Source organism: Camelus ferus, chromosome 6 (genome assembly GCF_009834535.1).
Source record: "Camelus ferus isolate YT-003-E chromosome 6, BCGSAC_Cfer_1.0, whole genome shotgun sequence".
Lineage (NCBI taxonomy): Eukaryota > Metazoa > Chordata > Mammalia > Artiodactyla > Camelidae > Camelus > Camelus ferus.
Window position 1 is genome coordinate 65,229,524 of NC_045701.1, and position 13,596 is coordinate 65,243,119.

The 13,596-nt window shown below is 42.6% G+C and overlaps 1 protein-coding gene across 15 annotated transcripts in view; it reads left to right on the plus strand.

Moving 5' to 3' along the window:
• Positions 1–13,596, plus strand: part of RAD51B (RAD51 paralog B) — a 723,675-nt gene that overhangs the window by 352,889 nt on the left and 357,190 nt on the right. For all 15 annotated transcript variants that reach the window (XR_004320787.1, XR_004320785.1, XR_004320786.1 and 12 more), the window contains exon 8: positions 7,634–7,730. Coding sequence is in view for 12 of the 15 variants with exons in the window: in XM_032482240.1 (XP_032338131.1) it covers positions 7,634–7,730 (97 nt within the window). In the remaining 3 variants the exon portion in view is untranslated. The remainder of the gene's footprint in view (positions 1–7,633; positions 7,731–13,596) is intronic.

Consider the following 13,596-nt stretch of genomic DNA (forward strand, 5'->3'; position numbering starts at 1 on the left):
TGCTGAGCAAGTATGTGCTTTAAGGACTCTCTTACTAGCTTTGCCTGTGAATTTCACAGTGAAATCTACAATAGGAATTTTTCTTCCAGGTCCATTATAAGAGGTGTGGATTTTATCAAAATTGAAAGTATTCTCAGCAAAAACACAAGATTTTTTTAAGTTGTCTCCCTTATTCTTTTTTTTTTCCCCTCCTCTCTTTCTCAGGCAATCCAGTTGGTTCTATGTAGGATGGATTTCCTAAGATTAGACGTGATGAGAGTCAGTGATAATGGTGGAATTTTAAGTACAGCACTAATGCTCATGTGGATTGAAATGTGTAACATTTTTCATGGCCATCTGCTTTCTTTAGTCGTAATACATTCATTTTCTTCATGTCTTTTGTGGACTCAACACTTTTAGGTATGGAGAGGTTGGGAACACTTCCCAAAATTGCACAGCAGGTTAGTGACAGAGCCAGAAATAAAAGACAGGCTGCCTGACTCCCACAATAGTGTTTTCTTCAAGCCAAACTGAAGTTTGGTCCTTTTACCACAAATATTTCAAAAGGAAAATCCCCTATAGCTTTTCAGATTTTTCCCAGAAAACAACTGCCACGCAGAACCTCAAGATGGAAACAGCAGGCTGGAATACTAAAGCCCTGTCAGTTCTTTATTCTAGAACTGACAGTTGATATTCTCTGGGCTGAAGCTAAAGAAAAGTTATTTTTTTTCATAACAGAATGATTTATACTTTTCCAGAACTTGACAAAACGAAACCAGTAAATAGTAAAACCAGATTTGTGACGCTCAAACTCCAAAATATTTGGTCTGCCTTTTCCTCAAATATTGGATATCTCTTTTCAAAGCTGGAAGTGACGGGAAGGGGGTGGGATGGGGAATCGTCAGGGGAGAGGCATGAGTCTGCGAGTGTGGCTTTCTAGACCTGCTGTGGGGGGACTCACCCTGTTCCCACACTGCACCCAGAGGACCCCTCTCAGCCTTCTTGGCTTTCTCCCCTTGGCCTCTTGCCCTCCCCTGCTTTTCTCCCCGCCGCCCCACCCTCCGTTTCCCTCTTACTCCCAGCTCCTACTCAGCAGACGGGTTGGGGCAGACACCGTCATGGTTGGGAAGCAAGAGGAAAGGTTGGTGAAAACCACTCCAGGGCCTTTCTCTCAAGCCTTGGTGATGAAAGGACTCAGTGAACCTTAACAATTTCTCACAGGAAAATTCCTGCCTCTGTCTCCTTAAAAACAAGGCATTCAGCAACCCTTAACAGAGCCAGGATTAAAATTCAAAATTTCTGACTTATTCAAGGCCTATGTTTAGATAGAAAGGCTCCATCACTATCGTATCTGGCAATTAGGGTCACTTTAGATACCAAAAGTAACATTTTAAAAAAAGCATACTTTCAGACATAGTAAACAAACTTATGGTTACCAGGGGAAAGGGGTGGGAAGGGATAAATTAGAAGTTTGAGATACGCAAATACTACTATATCTAAAATAGATAAAAAAACAAATTTCTTATGTGTAGCACAGGAAACTATGTTCAGTATCTTATAATAATCTATAATGAAAAAGAATCTGAAGCATATATACATATATGAAAATGAATATTTGTATGCTTATGTATGACTGAAACTGAAACATTACGCTGTATGACAGAAATTGACACATTGTAATTGACTATACTTCAATTAAAAATTTTTTTTAATTAAAAAAGCATACCTTTCCATGAATAACTGAAAAATTGTGCTGAACACTGGAATTTGACACAAATTTTTAAAAATTAAAAAGAAGAGAAAAAATAAGAAATTTTAAAAAAAAAGCATACCTTAAGCTGATGGATCGTTTTTAAGATAAAAGTAATAGTAATAGTGATGTCTTCAAAACCTGTAAAAAGCAGAACTCTGTCATTTTTTTCATATTTGGAGAAAGGTTTGGTTAGAGAACTTTTTTAATTGAAGTATTGTTGATTCACAATATTGCGTTAGTTTCCGGTGTATAGTGAAGTGGTTTGAGATGTATATGTATATGCACACATACATGTATTCTTTTTTCCCGCTTCTATTCCGTTATAGTTTGAAGACCTGCCATTTTGACTGTGCTGGATCTGGTAGTAGGCAGGCAGTTTGGGAGCAGATTCAGCCCCAAAGTCTTTGTCACTCAGATGATGCCCTGTCTCGCTGGCTAGGTTATCCAGCCTGTTTACTTGGGAGCTGTGAGTCTCAGGGCAATCACTGTGCCTAGCCCTTCAGGCCTAGTTAGAGTGATCTTGAAACTTCTCTGATTCTCTGGGTTAGGCTGTAGCAGGTTTCTGGTAGAGTGGGCAGGAGGAGGAAGCGGGTGTTCTTGCGGGCATGGAAATGCCCCCGAGATACCTGAGGTTGCCTCATGATTCCTCTAGCCTCGAATCCTTAACTCAGTTGCTCCAGGACATGAGTTCCATAAAGAGCTTTAGTTTTTCAAGCCTCCTATGGGTTTCAGAAATGACAAGCCATAGACATTAAGCCACTGAGAGCCACCAAAAAGCCTGGCAGAATTCAGCTAGGATTGCCTCAAACGCTGGGTGCTTTTTAAGAGGCTGAAGCTATGTGGTTTATGGTTATTAATTAACGCTAGAATCTGAAAGGACTCTTGTCATAAGATTTGGCTTGTAACAGTGTAGCATTTTCATTAATCTTTTAATGTATTTCCTGGCGTTAGATCCCTTTGTTCATTGCTTTTATTAAATCAGATTGTGGAGACCAGGACATCAAGGCCTGGACCTGTCTGTGGCGCTGGGCTGAGAGTCCGTCTCTCTCCTCTCCTCGGCCTAGTGCTTGCTCTCTTAGGAGGGAGAGTGGGCAGGGAGGCCTTTTCTTCTCTGAGCTGTTACTCTCAGGCAGATGACTCTTGTGCACTCTGTGGAAGGTGGGGATTATAAAATTTGCCTCTCACCTGCCTCCACAGAAAGCTGAGTGAGGGCATGTACCATATTCTTAGGTTCTTAAAAGAATCTGACTTATACATACTGAGTTATGGTTTTGCTGACCATGAATCTCTCTTCTGCTGACCAGACAGAGCCAGATACCCCATTCCAACCTATTCTATTCCTGGCTAACCGCAAACTCCCTGTTTGTCACCTTCCAAGAGTCTAATTAAAGGAGCTTCTTTGTCAAAGGCTGTACCTTTAGTTCTGACAGTTGTCCACTCTGATGTGTCCAGGGCTGTTCCACTTTCTCTTCTGTCCACCATTTTCCAGTGCTCACTGTGGGTGGAATATACCAAGTGGCTGCTCATGGAGGTCCTAACAAAGACGCTTCGTTAATACTTCAGTGTAAGGTAGATAAGACTAGACACACACAGAGGCCCCGTAAGGGAGAATTTATTCTGGATCAGGAACAGGAGGCATGAGTGGGATGTGGGTAGAGCCTAGATTAGCCTAGTCCTAGCGTAGCTGAAGAAAGATGAGCCAACACATCAGACACAGACTAGAGGAGAGTCAGGCTCGATTGGTCAGTGGACTTCAGCTCACTGGGCCCCTGACCCTTGGGGCTGATGGTTCTTCTGACCTGCTTATCCTGCCCCTACCCTCTTCTCTCTAGATATTTGCCTCCAGAACTACCTTTTTGATACTTAGTGGAAAGGAATCATATCTTTGTTCGTGTGTTGATGGGTTTTTCATGCCCAGGACCTTCTGTCTTGTGACCAAAATGACCTTCATTCCCAGCCATCTGCCTTCCTGGTTCATCAGGTCTTTAACTCGTTCCTGTTTCTCCACCTCTTTTCTCTAGCTTGTAAGTTCTGTGTTCCGTGAAGGCAGGGTCTACTGGGTTATTTATGAGTCTGTACTCTGAAGTTTCTTCTTTAGAGAGCTTCATTGTTCCCTCAAATTGAGCCTATGTGTTGAACTACAGTACACAGAAAGGTCAAGCAGGATGCATTTAGAGAAGTTGGATGATGCAAGGGAAACTTGGACTCCAGGGGAATGGTCTTTGAAAGGAGAAATCTCCGTGCCCCTCCCCATTTTGCCTTGAGGGGAGCACTAAAAATGAGACTGAAGGTCTATATGACATGATATGAGGAGTCATTTCTTACTCACGTGTACCTGAAGCATCCTACAACCAAGAGGGCATCGCAGGGAAGCCCTGGGAGTAAGCCCTGGGTCTCTCCGTATGTAAAGCTGAGTGGAGATACTACTTTCTGCAACTAATAGGGCTGCCTATTTCCCCCAGTAGGTGGATGGTGTTCTCTTGCCTGAAGGGTAAACTTTAAGCTGGATTCCATTTGCTCCTGGCTTCAGATGTAATCACAACTGTCCAAAACAAAAACAAACTTCCCCTTAGTCCAAGAATCTCACTCCGGCCTTTGGATTTGTAATTAATGGTAGTGGGGAGGAGGGGGGGTCGTATGTTTTAAGAAGTCATACTTTTAGAGAAATGGCAGAAATAGCAGATGCACTTTCAATTAAATTTTTATTGCTTTTTGAGCATATCACCAGCAAATATTTGTTCTGTGTCATCAGTGCACTATATGTTGTACAAAAGGGAATCAGGCATGGGTTTTCTGTCTAAACAAGCAAGGTATGTATAAATCAGCAAAGGATAAATAAAGACGAGGATGGGGGTTAACATTTAAGTGTTTACCATTGGTCAGGCACTATGCTCGGGACTATATATGCATTATCCAGTTTAATCCTCAGAATCCTGTGAGTTAAGAATTACACCCAGAGAGGTTGTGAAACTTACCCAGCATCACATAGTAAGTGTTGGAACCCAGGATGTGAACTCAGGTCTGTCTGACTCCAAAGCCCTCAGCCTAATCAGTGTGCACCTGCTCTTACACAAATTTAGTACCAAACTTCAGAAGCCTTAATCTTTCCAGTGGAGCAGAGCAGCAGCAAAGCCACTCTGAGGTGACAGTCAGAACTCATTTTCGGAAAGCAGATAGTGTTAAGACTCTGTTTATAATGTGTAAAAGTATTTGATCGGTTATTTTAGGAGTGCAGTTTTCAAGGCCCCAGGATGCCTCAGAGGACAACACACCTATAGGCTTCTGCCCAAGTCATGGCTATTTGTAATCGATGCTATTTGGAAATGTTTCCATTCTATCACTTTGTTGAACACAGATTTAGAAAATCACAGCACTTCGATGAGAGCAACCCCCTGAGTTTGGTTGCTATGTGTCCCTTCAGTGATTTGGCTTTCGGACTCATAATAAAAAGGGAGTGGATTATTAGCAGAACCACTTAGGAGCTTGTTTTTTTTTGCCATTGGAGACTGAAAATGTTTTCTTCTCCATCTCCTCTTCCACTGAAGTGGCACTGGGGTTGGGTATCTTTGGAAGCACATCTGTGATTTGGTTTTGGGCTCTGTAGGGTATCATTTTATTAGTTATGTACAATAAAACCATCATCTCAGTACAATCTTCCATTATAGGGTCAGTGAAATAATAATGCAATTGAGAAAAAGTGGTCTGGATATCTTAGTAAATATTTGTCTTTAACTTGCAAGTTTCTAGAGAGGACACACAGAGCCTTCACCTCCATATTCTCCCCTCTGTATATGGGGACGTGCTTTGCATGGTAGGTGTTCAGTACTGTTTTTCTCATTACTGTTACCGTATCATTAATGTTCTACTCCTTTTCACCAAGCCACCTTTTAGAAGAATTCCCCTAAAAGATAGAGCTTATACATCTAGATCTCTCAGAAGCTTCACATTTTTTTCAAACCGTGAGACGGATACATTATTTTCTTTATTGGTGGAAAAATCACATCGTATCCTCAGAACACTGCAAGGTTCTTACTGGCCTTGCTTTAAATAATTACTGTCTTTTTCTTAACTGAGATTTTTACACAGATTCTTTGCAGTTAAGTAAAACTCAGAAAGGACTGTGATTGGTAGGAATGATCAGGTACTGAAGTATGTATTCTGATGTCAAAAATTGTGATTTCATGTTGAGTTACTAGATCCAATTGTCTGAAGCATGTTGTATGTTCTGTATTTATAATTCATGAACCTATATAACATCCTTCTGAAGGAAATAATGGCAACAACAATGGCTTCCATTTATTGGATATTTACCATGTGCGAGACACTATATTAAATACCTTACATCGATGATCTTATTCAATTCTCGTAACAATTCTGTAAGATAGGAATGGATGACACTCAGAGGTTTAAGTAACTTTCCCAAGGTGTTCGTAGTGTCAGGAGTCAGAATTTGAATTCAGTTTTACTGAACTCCAAAGCCCATACCCTATATAATAAAGAGGAAAATGAACATAATTCCTTATTCATGCTCCTGAATATGAATATCTGTTTCTTAAAGGAACAGGCTATTATTTGGCCATTTCCAGCCATTTTAACTGACATATCATATGTGGTTCTTACTAGTCCAGATGAAAATGAGGCATAAGATGAGCACATACTCAGTGGAGTACTGTGATATGTGGCCATCACTGCAGAGTAGCTGGAGACTCACAAAGACCTTGGACAGGCCATCGCTAATAAAGGACTTCATTTCTTTACCTGACCTTGCCATTCCTGTGCCCCTCTCTGCCCTCAATTAAGCTGCCATTGATACAGGATTTATAACGTGTCATTGGTCCATTCAAGAGACAGTGACAGAGGTGTGGCTGAAAAGCTGGACAATAAAGAATGGAGATGATTTCCACTTCTGCTTAAATCAGGGTGGCAACAAAACCATAGCTGACCCTAGGACAGACCAAGACGGTCTAGCTAGATGCACATTCCAGGTACTAAATGCCTAGTTCTTCAGAAGTTACAGTTCCTCTGAGGGACCAAGATGACTCTCCAAGATGCCCATGATGGGAATGCCCAGACCTTGGGAAATGATTGTGGTCTTAGTCATGCTGCAGTTTTCCGAGAGAAATTCCATGTTTCATTCTTCCTTGAGGTTTCTAAACAATAGAGTAAATCTTATAAATGAGGATTTTTAAGGAATAGTTTCTTGATGGAACCAAATTAAGAAATATAATGGGGAAATTAAAAACCATGTGAATTAAATACTCTTTAGAGTCCTTTCTAGGAATTTTAAATGTTGTGAACTTTATTTTGTATAGATGGGATTCTATTAATTTGTGTTTTAATTTCATAATGAGACTTTGGAATTCTTTTGTTAGAATTCATTTTATTAGAAGGAAGAGTGCTGTTCCTTTAGAGATGAATTTTGTTCCAATTTCACAAATTTGGAAATAAAACTCTGAAGTTTTGTGTTAACAAGGGAACTTGCCCCAGGCATCCAAATGTTAAATTATTACTTTCTTCAGCACTAGTAATATTGTATGTTCTGAACATAATCTTAAAAATACGAATGCATCTTAAGTCTCTGATTAAGCCATCTGTATTATTCACCTAATATGGCAACACCTCTCAGTCCCCATGTACTCAGCATTTAGAAAGAATTGAATAGTGGTTTAAGCTCTGAAAACAGTCAGTCTGTTTCCTCAGTTTTCTGCGATTTGAATGACTTCGAGGCTTTGCCAGATATTCTGGCCTAAAGATAAACTTGATGAAAGTCAGAGCTGGGGTTTTCCTACCTGAGTACTTATCAGTCTTCCCCTAAACCACAGTCTGCCTTTTATAGCTCTAATAATTAATTTGGGCTTCTCTCTTCTCCCTTCCCTCTGCCTTCTCCTTGTCTGTTCACAGGTTATCTTGACGAATCAAATTACAACCCATCTGAGCGGAGCCCTAGCTTCTCAGGCAGACCTGGTGTCTCCAGCTGATGATTTGTCCCCTTCTAAAGGTAAGGGATCTGTCCTAGAGGGGCTGAAACTTGACACTGACATACAGCCCCACCGCCTCTCTGCCTCCTGTTGAGAGCAGAGACACACAGCTAATAGGCCCTGGCCAGTGAACCCAGCCGGAGCCTGGAGATGTAGGCTTGGCCACCTTTCCCGGCATCTGATCCCTTGTATTTGGAGTCTCTTGCCCTGTCTCTGTAAGTGAGCTTCCTTTTTCGCCTGAGTGAGTCATCTTCCCAGGCATCCATCACCTCCACCTGAGGCTTGTCACTCCTCTGTAGGTTGTTCTCGGTCCTGAGTATGAGGACTGGCAAACTGCTAAAGGACTTTGTTTTTGAGACTGATGCTCAGATGTTGGCTTTACCCAACAGCAGGTTAGCCTTTTGTTTGTGCCGGCTACTTGTGGACTGGCTAGAAGTGTGCGCCAGGATCATGTGCTGGGGATGTGGAGTTCCCAGTCAGCTTTACAGAAAGATTAAAAAAAAACTCTCCACGTAGGTAAATCTGCAAAATTTTCTCCACCCTCCCATGCTAGCAAAGGTCAGACAGGCTCTGGTTTACGTAGCTAGGGGAATTACACCACCAAGCCAGTGGGTGGTTTCTAGTTTTATTGAAAGTTCTCACTTGACATTTCTGAGTTCTGCTAGCTGTAGTTTAATTTCTTTCAGGGCAGAATGCTATGGGCCTGGGTAGATGAGCACAGCTGTTCCGGGCCCCTCTGCACTTTCCATTTTCTGAGAATTATTCATGATGGACTATGTGGGAGCTCTAGGCCTAGCAAGGCTCCTGACTGCCGTGGCAGATTTCCACAGATTAACATTGGTTTATGGTGTCAGAAATTGAAAGGACCACATCCCTGCTTCTCAGTGGTGTTTTTCAGTGAAAACAAATTATTTATTTATGAAAACTGTAGAGTGCCCTGTGTACCCTATTTCTACATTCAGTGATGCACTGTCATTCCCCATCACCTGGGCTGAAAACCTGTATCATCTGTTACCTCTCTCTCCACACTTTTTGTCATCAAGTCTGCTTGGTTCTTCTTTCCAAATATATCTTTCCTCTGGCCTCTCTTTTTTTCAAATTGTATTGTAAAACTCACAATCATATTATTTTAATAAATTCCCAAATGGCCCTCCCAACTCCAGCGTCTACCATGTACATTCTGCCACTACCAAATTCAGCTTCCCCATTTCTGGCTTCCTTTTCCTGTGTCACTCTCCTACTCAGAAATCTTGAAATTGTTTTAGCTCATTTACTGAGAATGGACTAAAGTCAATAAGCTGATTTAAAAATACTCAGGAATTTGTGGTTTGTTAGGCTGAAATCAGTCAGGGTGGAAGTATTTACACAATGGAAATCAGCAAAGACTAAAAATTTACTTTACTTTTGTGTGGATCTGTTTCCCAGAAAAGCACTAGATCAAGTTGATGCTTCTTCACTCTTCATAGTCTGCCCTTTCCTTCCTTTTCACCCTCCTTGAAGCTCCTCCACCAAGCCTGCCGACTCTCTGCCTGCCCTTCCGACCCCTGCCACCCTGCCTCTGCAGAGACAGCTCACCCTTCTAGAATAGCATTCCCCTTTTCACTTGTACTGCTGCTTTTCTTCTCAAATCCCCCCAACTCCTTCCAGGTTTATTTAAAGACCACCTCTCCGACTAGTCCTCCTCGCCTGGTCCAGTCGGCCTCGGTCTCACTCTTCCTCCTCTGTGGTCCTTCTGCCGGATCACCAATAGAAAGAAAAGATCTCAAAAAATAATTTAACTTTTCATGGTTAAATGGGTTGGCAGATTTTTTGAAGGACACAGGCTGTCTTGTATTCTTTTTGTATGTCTGTTGTGCCTGAGTGACCAGCCAAGTTCTAGACACATCGTAGGCAGTAAATAAATGCTGAACCAATACTATAGTAAATGCTTTATAAGAACAGTTAGCTATGAGAGTCACATAAAGCACCTATCAATGTGGGTAAAAATTGTTCTTGTACTTATTACACATGCACATTTATTCAGTTCTGAGGAGGGGACTGGTAGAGAATAGCTTGTTTCCCTGTCTGAAAACCAGTAAGAGTGTGTTTCTTTGTCCTGGCTTCCTGGTTTATCCCAAGCAAAGAATAGGAGCAAAACAGACACAAAGGGAATTGCTTTGGGCTCCAGTGTAACGGCTTCAAGAAAATGGTAAAGTCATGTTCACGGCAAAGGGAGTCTGACCAGCTTGTCCTTAGGCAGCTTTTTTTTATTATGAAATCCAAGTGAGAATGGAAGAAAGTGATATTTCTAGATCTTTTCCTTGCATAGCTAAGCAGGTAGAGGCTATAGAAATATTTTTTTCCTGAAGTCTGTGATGAAGTTTCTTACCAGTGAATGAAAATGAGTGAATTTCTTAGAACATTTATACCTATTCAAATGTATTGCAACGGTTGTTAATGTCACCCTGATTAAAATGCATAAATTGCCTTTGTCATTGTTTTAAGCGTTTGTCGGATGGACTTTGCCACTGTGTTATTAGCTCTGTGATCTTGGCCAGGTCTCTTCATCACTTTGGGCCTCAGTTTTTTTTTGTTAAATGACAGATTAGATGAACATAAGATGGCTAAAGCCTTTTCTAGCTCTAACACTATAAGATCGTGATGCGGGTCTGAAGATCAGGAGCGTTCACTCATTGATGGGGTTTTAAATTTCTGATTTACAGAGTGAGAAGAGTGACCTTGTGGTCCTAGATTATACATGATAGAAAACACCGTCAGAAATCTTCTCTTTGATACCGTGGCGTGCCTGTAGCAGCCTCCTCTCCCCCTATTGCTGCCCTGTCTCACTCTGTAAATGCTTCTGCTCTTGTCTGCCTCTTGTCCCTTGCTCTCTCTGCCTCTCTCCCACACAAACGTGCACACAAGAAGTGTGCGCAAGCCGGTGAGAGTAAGCAACACACTGTGAGATGGTCTGAGCCTGAGGTGCACCCTGTCCTGTAATAGATTTCAGCTGCAGAGCAGAGGGCACTGCTTAACCAGTGCTCCCTTGGAAACAGCTGCGGGGTGAGAACAAGCTCCTGAGAGCAGCCCGTGATCAAGTGATCTGCGGTGACCTGAGAGAAGTCCCCAGCAGGGGCTGAGTCAGGGAAACGAAGTCCCTTCTTCTCTGACGCAGAACAGGGACTACAAGTGACCTGGCCCAACTGAGAGATCTCTTCCACCCCAGCGGATCCTGTACTATTAATATCTGCCAGCTGCAGGCCCAGAGCATCCCCCTGCTGAGATCAAAAGAGCTCCTGTCTTAGCTGGAACAAGGTCATCTGCACAGGGCTGTAGAAGGAAGCCGGGCGGGCTGCAGGGACCTCTCCGCGGGAGGGGGTGTCGGGAGCTGGGGAGGTGTTCTCTCACGCTCCTTTCATCTCGGCTGACCAGCTGTTGCCCTCCCAGTGTTTGTAAAGTTGAGTGCTCTTTGTTTTTGTGTTGCAGGGGCTTTTTTCCCTTATTAAATCTATGGCTGTGTTGTTGCTTGGATCGTGTAGACCCATGTTCACTGCTCGGGTCCATGGTTTGATTCCCTTTGAGGATTCATTCCGCTGGTGAATTATCCAGCCGCCAGGTGGGAGAGCCAAAGAAGGGAGTCATGGACCCCAAAGAACTCTCCTGCCGTTCTCCTGCCCCACAGCTTTGTGCCTGGAGCAGGAACAAGAGGGCACGTTGAATTTGTCCTATTTAGTTAAAATAACTCCTCATAGGTGCAGTATGCTTGTCCATTTTCAGCCTGCCTTTCACAAACATTATTCATTCTGGTGGGAGAATGGAACGGTCGAGACTTAATGCAAATTGACCAGAGTTATATTGTGAACCCGAGGGCAGTAATCAGGACTTTGGACTTGATGATCTACATTGTTCTCGACCAGGCACTTAGAGTCAAAGTATTTTCTGCTGCAGTTTTTTGTTCTGTTGACAGGTTATGGAGTTCAGGGACTGATTACTCACTAGGTTATTGTGGCTGTTCTGTGGCCACAGACGTGTTTCTTAGGTGCCCTTGGCAGTTCTTCCTGGTGGTCATTGAAGACACTAAGGATGATTGGATCTTGGTCATAGAGAACATCTCTTTGCCCCTGATGATCAGTAGAGAAGGGTCTAACAGTCCAGCTGGCCTCAGACACCATACCCTATTCGGAAGTCACCTGGGATTTGAGCAGAAGGTCTGGCTGAGCCCCTGTCCACCCCGGCACAGTTGATAGGTGAGGATGACATATGGTGACAGTAGGCCCTGAGCAAGACTGAAGCTCTGCTCAACCTCAGCCATTGGCTTTCTTTCCTCTGATGATTTATTGGGATAGCAGTTACTTAAGTGCAGGGACACTGCTCATTTTAGGATCCTCTTATCTGTATCAATAGTTTTTGGTGGAAAATAGCCTTAAAAACTAAAAATGAAAAGTGCCTGGATGGGTCATGGGAAGAACACAAGAGAAAAAGTTGTATTTACTAGAACCAAGAACGGTTTCTTGTTTTAGTATTGGAAACTTTTCTATTCTGGTTGAACTGATGGCTGATTTCATGTGTAAAAGAAAATATTTTGGGTTTCATATTTCCTAACAAACCATCCTTGCAAAAAGCTGGAGTCCATTTGAAAGATTATACGCAAGTGCGTGGCTTGTGTCTCTTTTAAAATAAATTCAGCCAGCAGAAACAGCTCAGAATGGTGGGGACGAATCAGGGACTCATGGTTGTGAAGAGGGCAGACTTCAAAGCATGGTATGAATTTTCAAGTTTTATTTCCACTCTTGCTTTCCAGCTGGATCTGCTCTGGATTTACTGCAGGATGTTTGAAAATGTGGCTCCCTGCTAATCTCAGACAGTTGCTATGATCAATGGTTTCTTTCATTTGCAGTAAAAAACATGGGTCTTTCTGCTTCAATTGTGTGTACTTTCAACTTTATTATTGTAGTTATAATTTATTGTCCAGCATTACCCAAATTTGTAATCCATTAACCACAAACTTTGGGGGATTGGTCAAGTTAGCAAAATTCTGTCCACACTTTGGCTCCAAGGCCCTCCACAGCCCAACCCTAGACTAAATGTTCATTGGTTTGGGTAGGACTGCGTACCAGTGCGTATGGGTGGGGCAGCTGCAAAAATTCACCTCTCAGGGGCATGGGTGCAGGGTGCTTATAATTAGTGCTTTGAAAACAAGAAGTGTCACCACATGACTGCAAGGTTAATATTAACAACAATGATCAACACTGTTAACATTAGCATTTCCATAGTATTTTAAAATGTCTTAATAGGATGAATCATTTAATCCATCTCAAGCAACTGAAGCGTGAAGGCGAGAAGGGAGTTGCCCAAAGGCCACACAGTGAGTGAGAGGTGGCGATGCCAGGAACAGAAGTCAGAGCCCCTCCCCTGAAATCCCAGATTTGCACACTGCTGCCTCTTAAGAGGGAGTTGGGGATAAACAAATCTGTGTCCTGGTGACCTTTCAGTTTTGATTCCCAAGCCACAGACATGTATCAACACACACAACTTCACATGCTTCTTTTCACAAGGGGACACGCACCTACCCGTGCTCTACTCCCCCTAGTATTCAAGAATCCAGAGCCCTTCCAGCAACTTGTTCAGATACCATGAAAGGCCTAATTTATAGCAAAGGATGAGACATTCAGAATACCCTCCCTCCCCAAACCCTGTGGCATTTAGCTAAAGAAAGCCTAAATACTATGTGAGGTAGGGGCTTCTAAAGTTGAGAAGGGCCAGGCACAGCCAACAGACATCAGAAAAGCCGTCAGGCTCACAAGGGAGAGGAACTTGCTGAGGACTTTCAGCAGGGAGGCCAGGGGGCAATAGAAGCACAGCTGAGAGATCAGAAGGGAAAGGGAACAACAGTGAAGTCAGCCACCA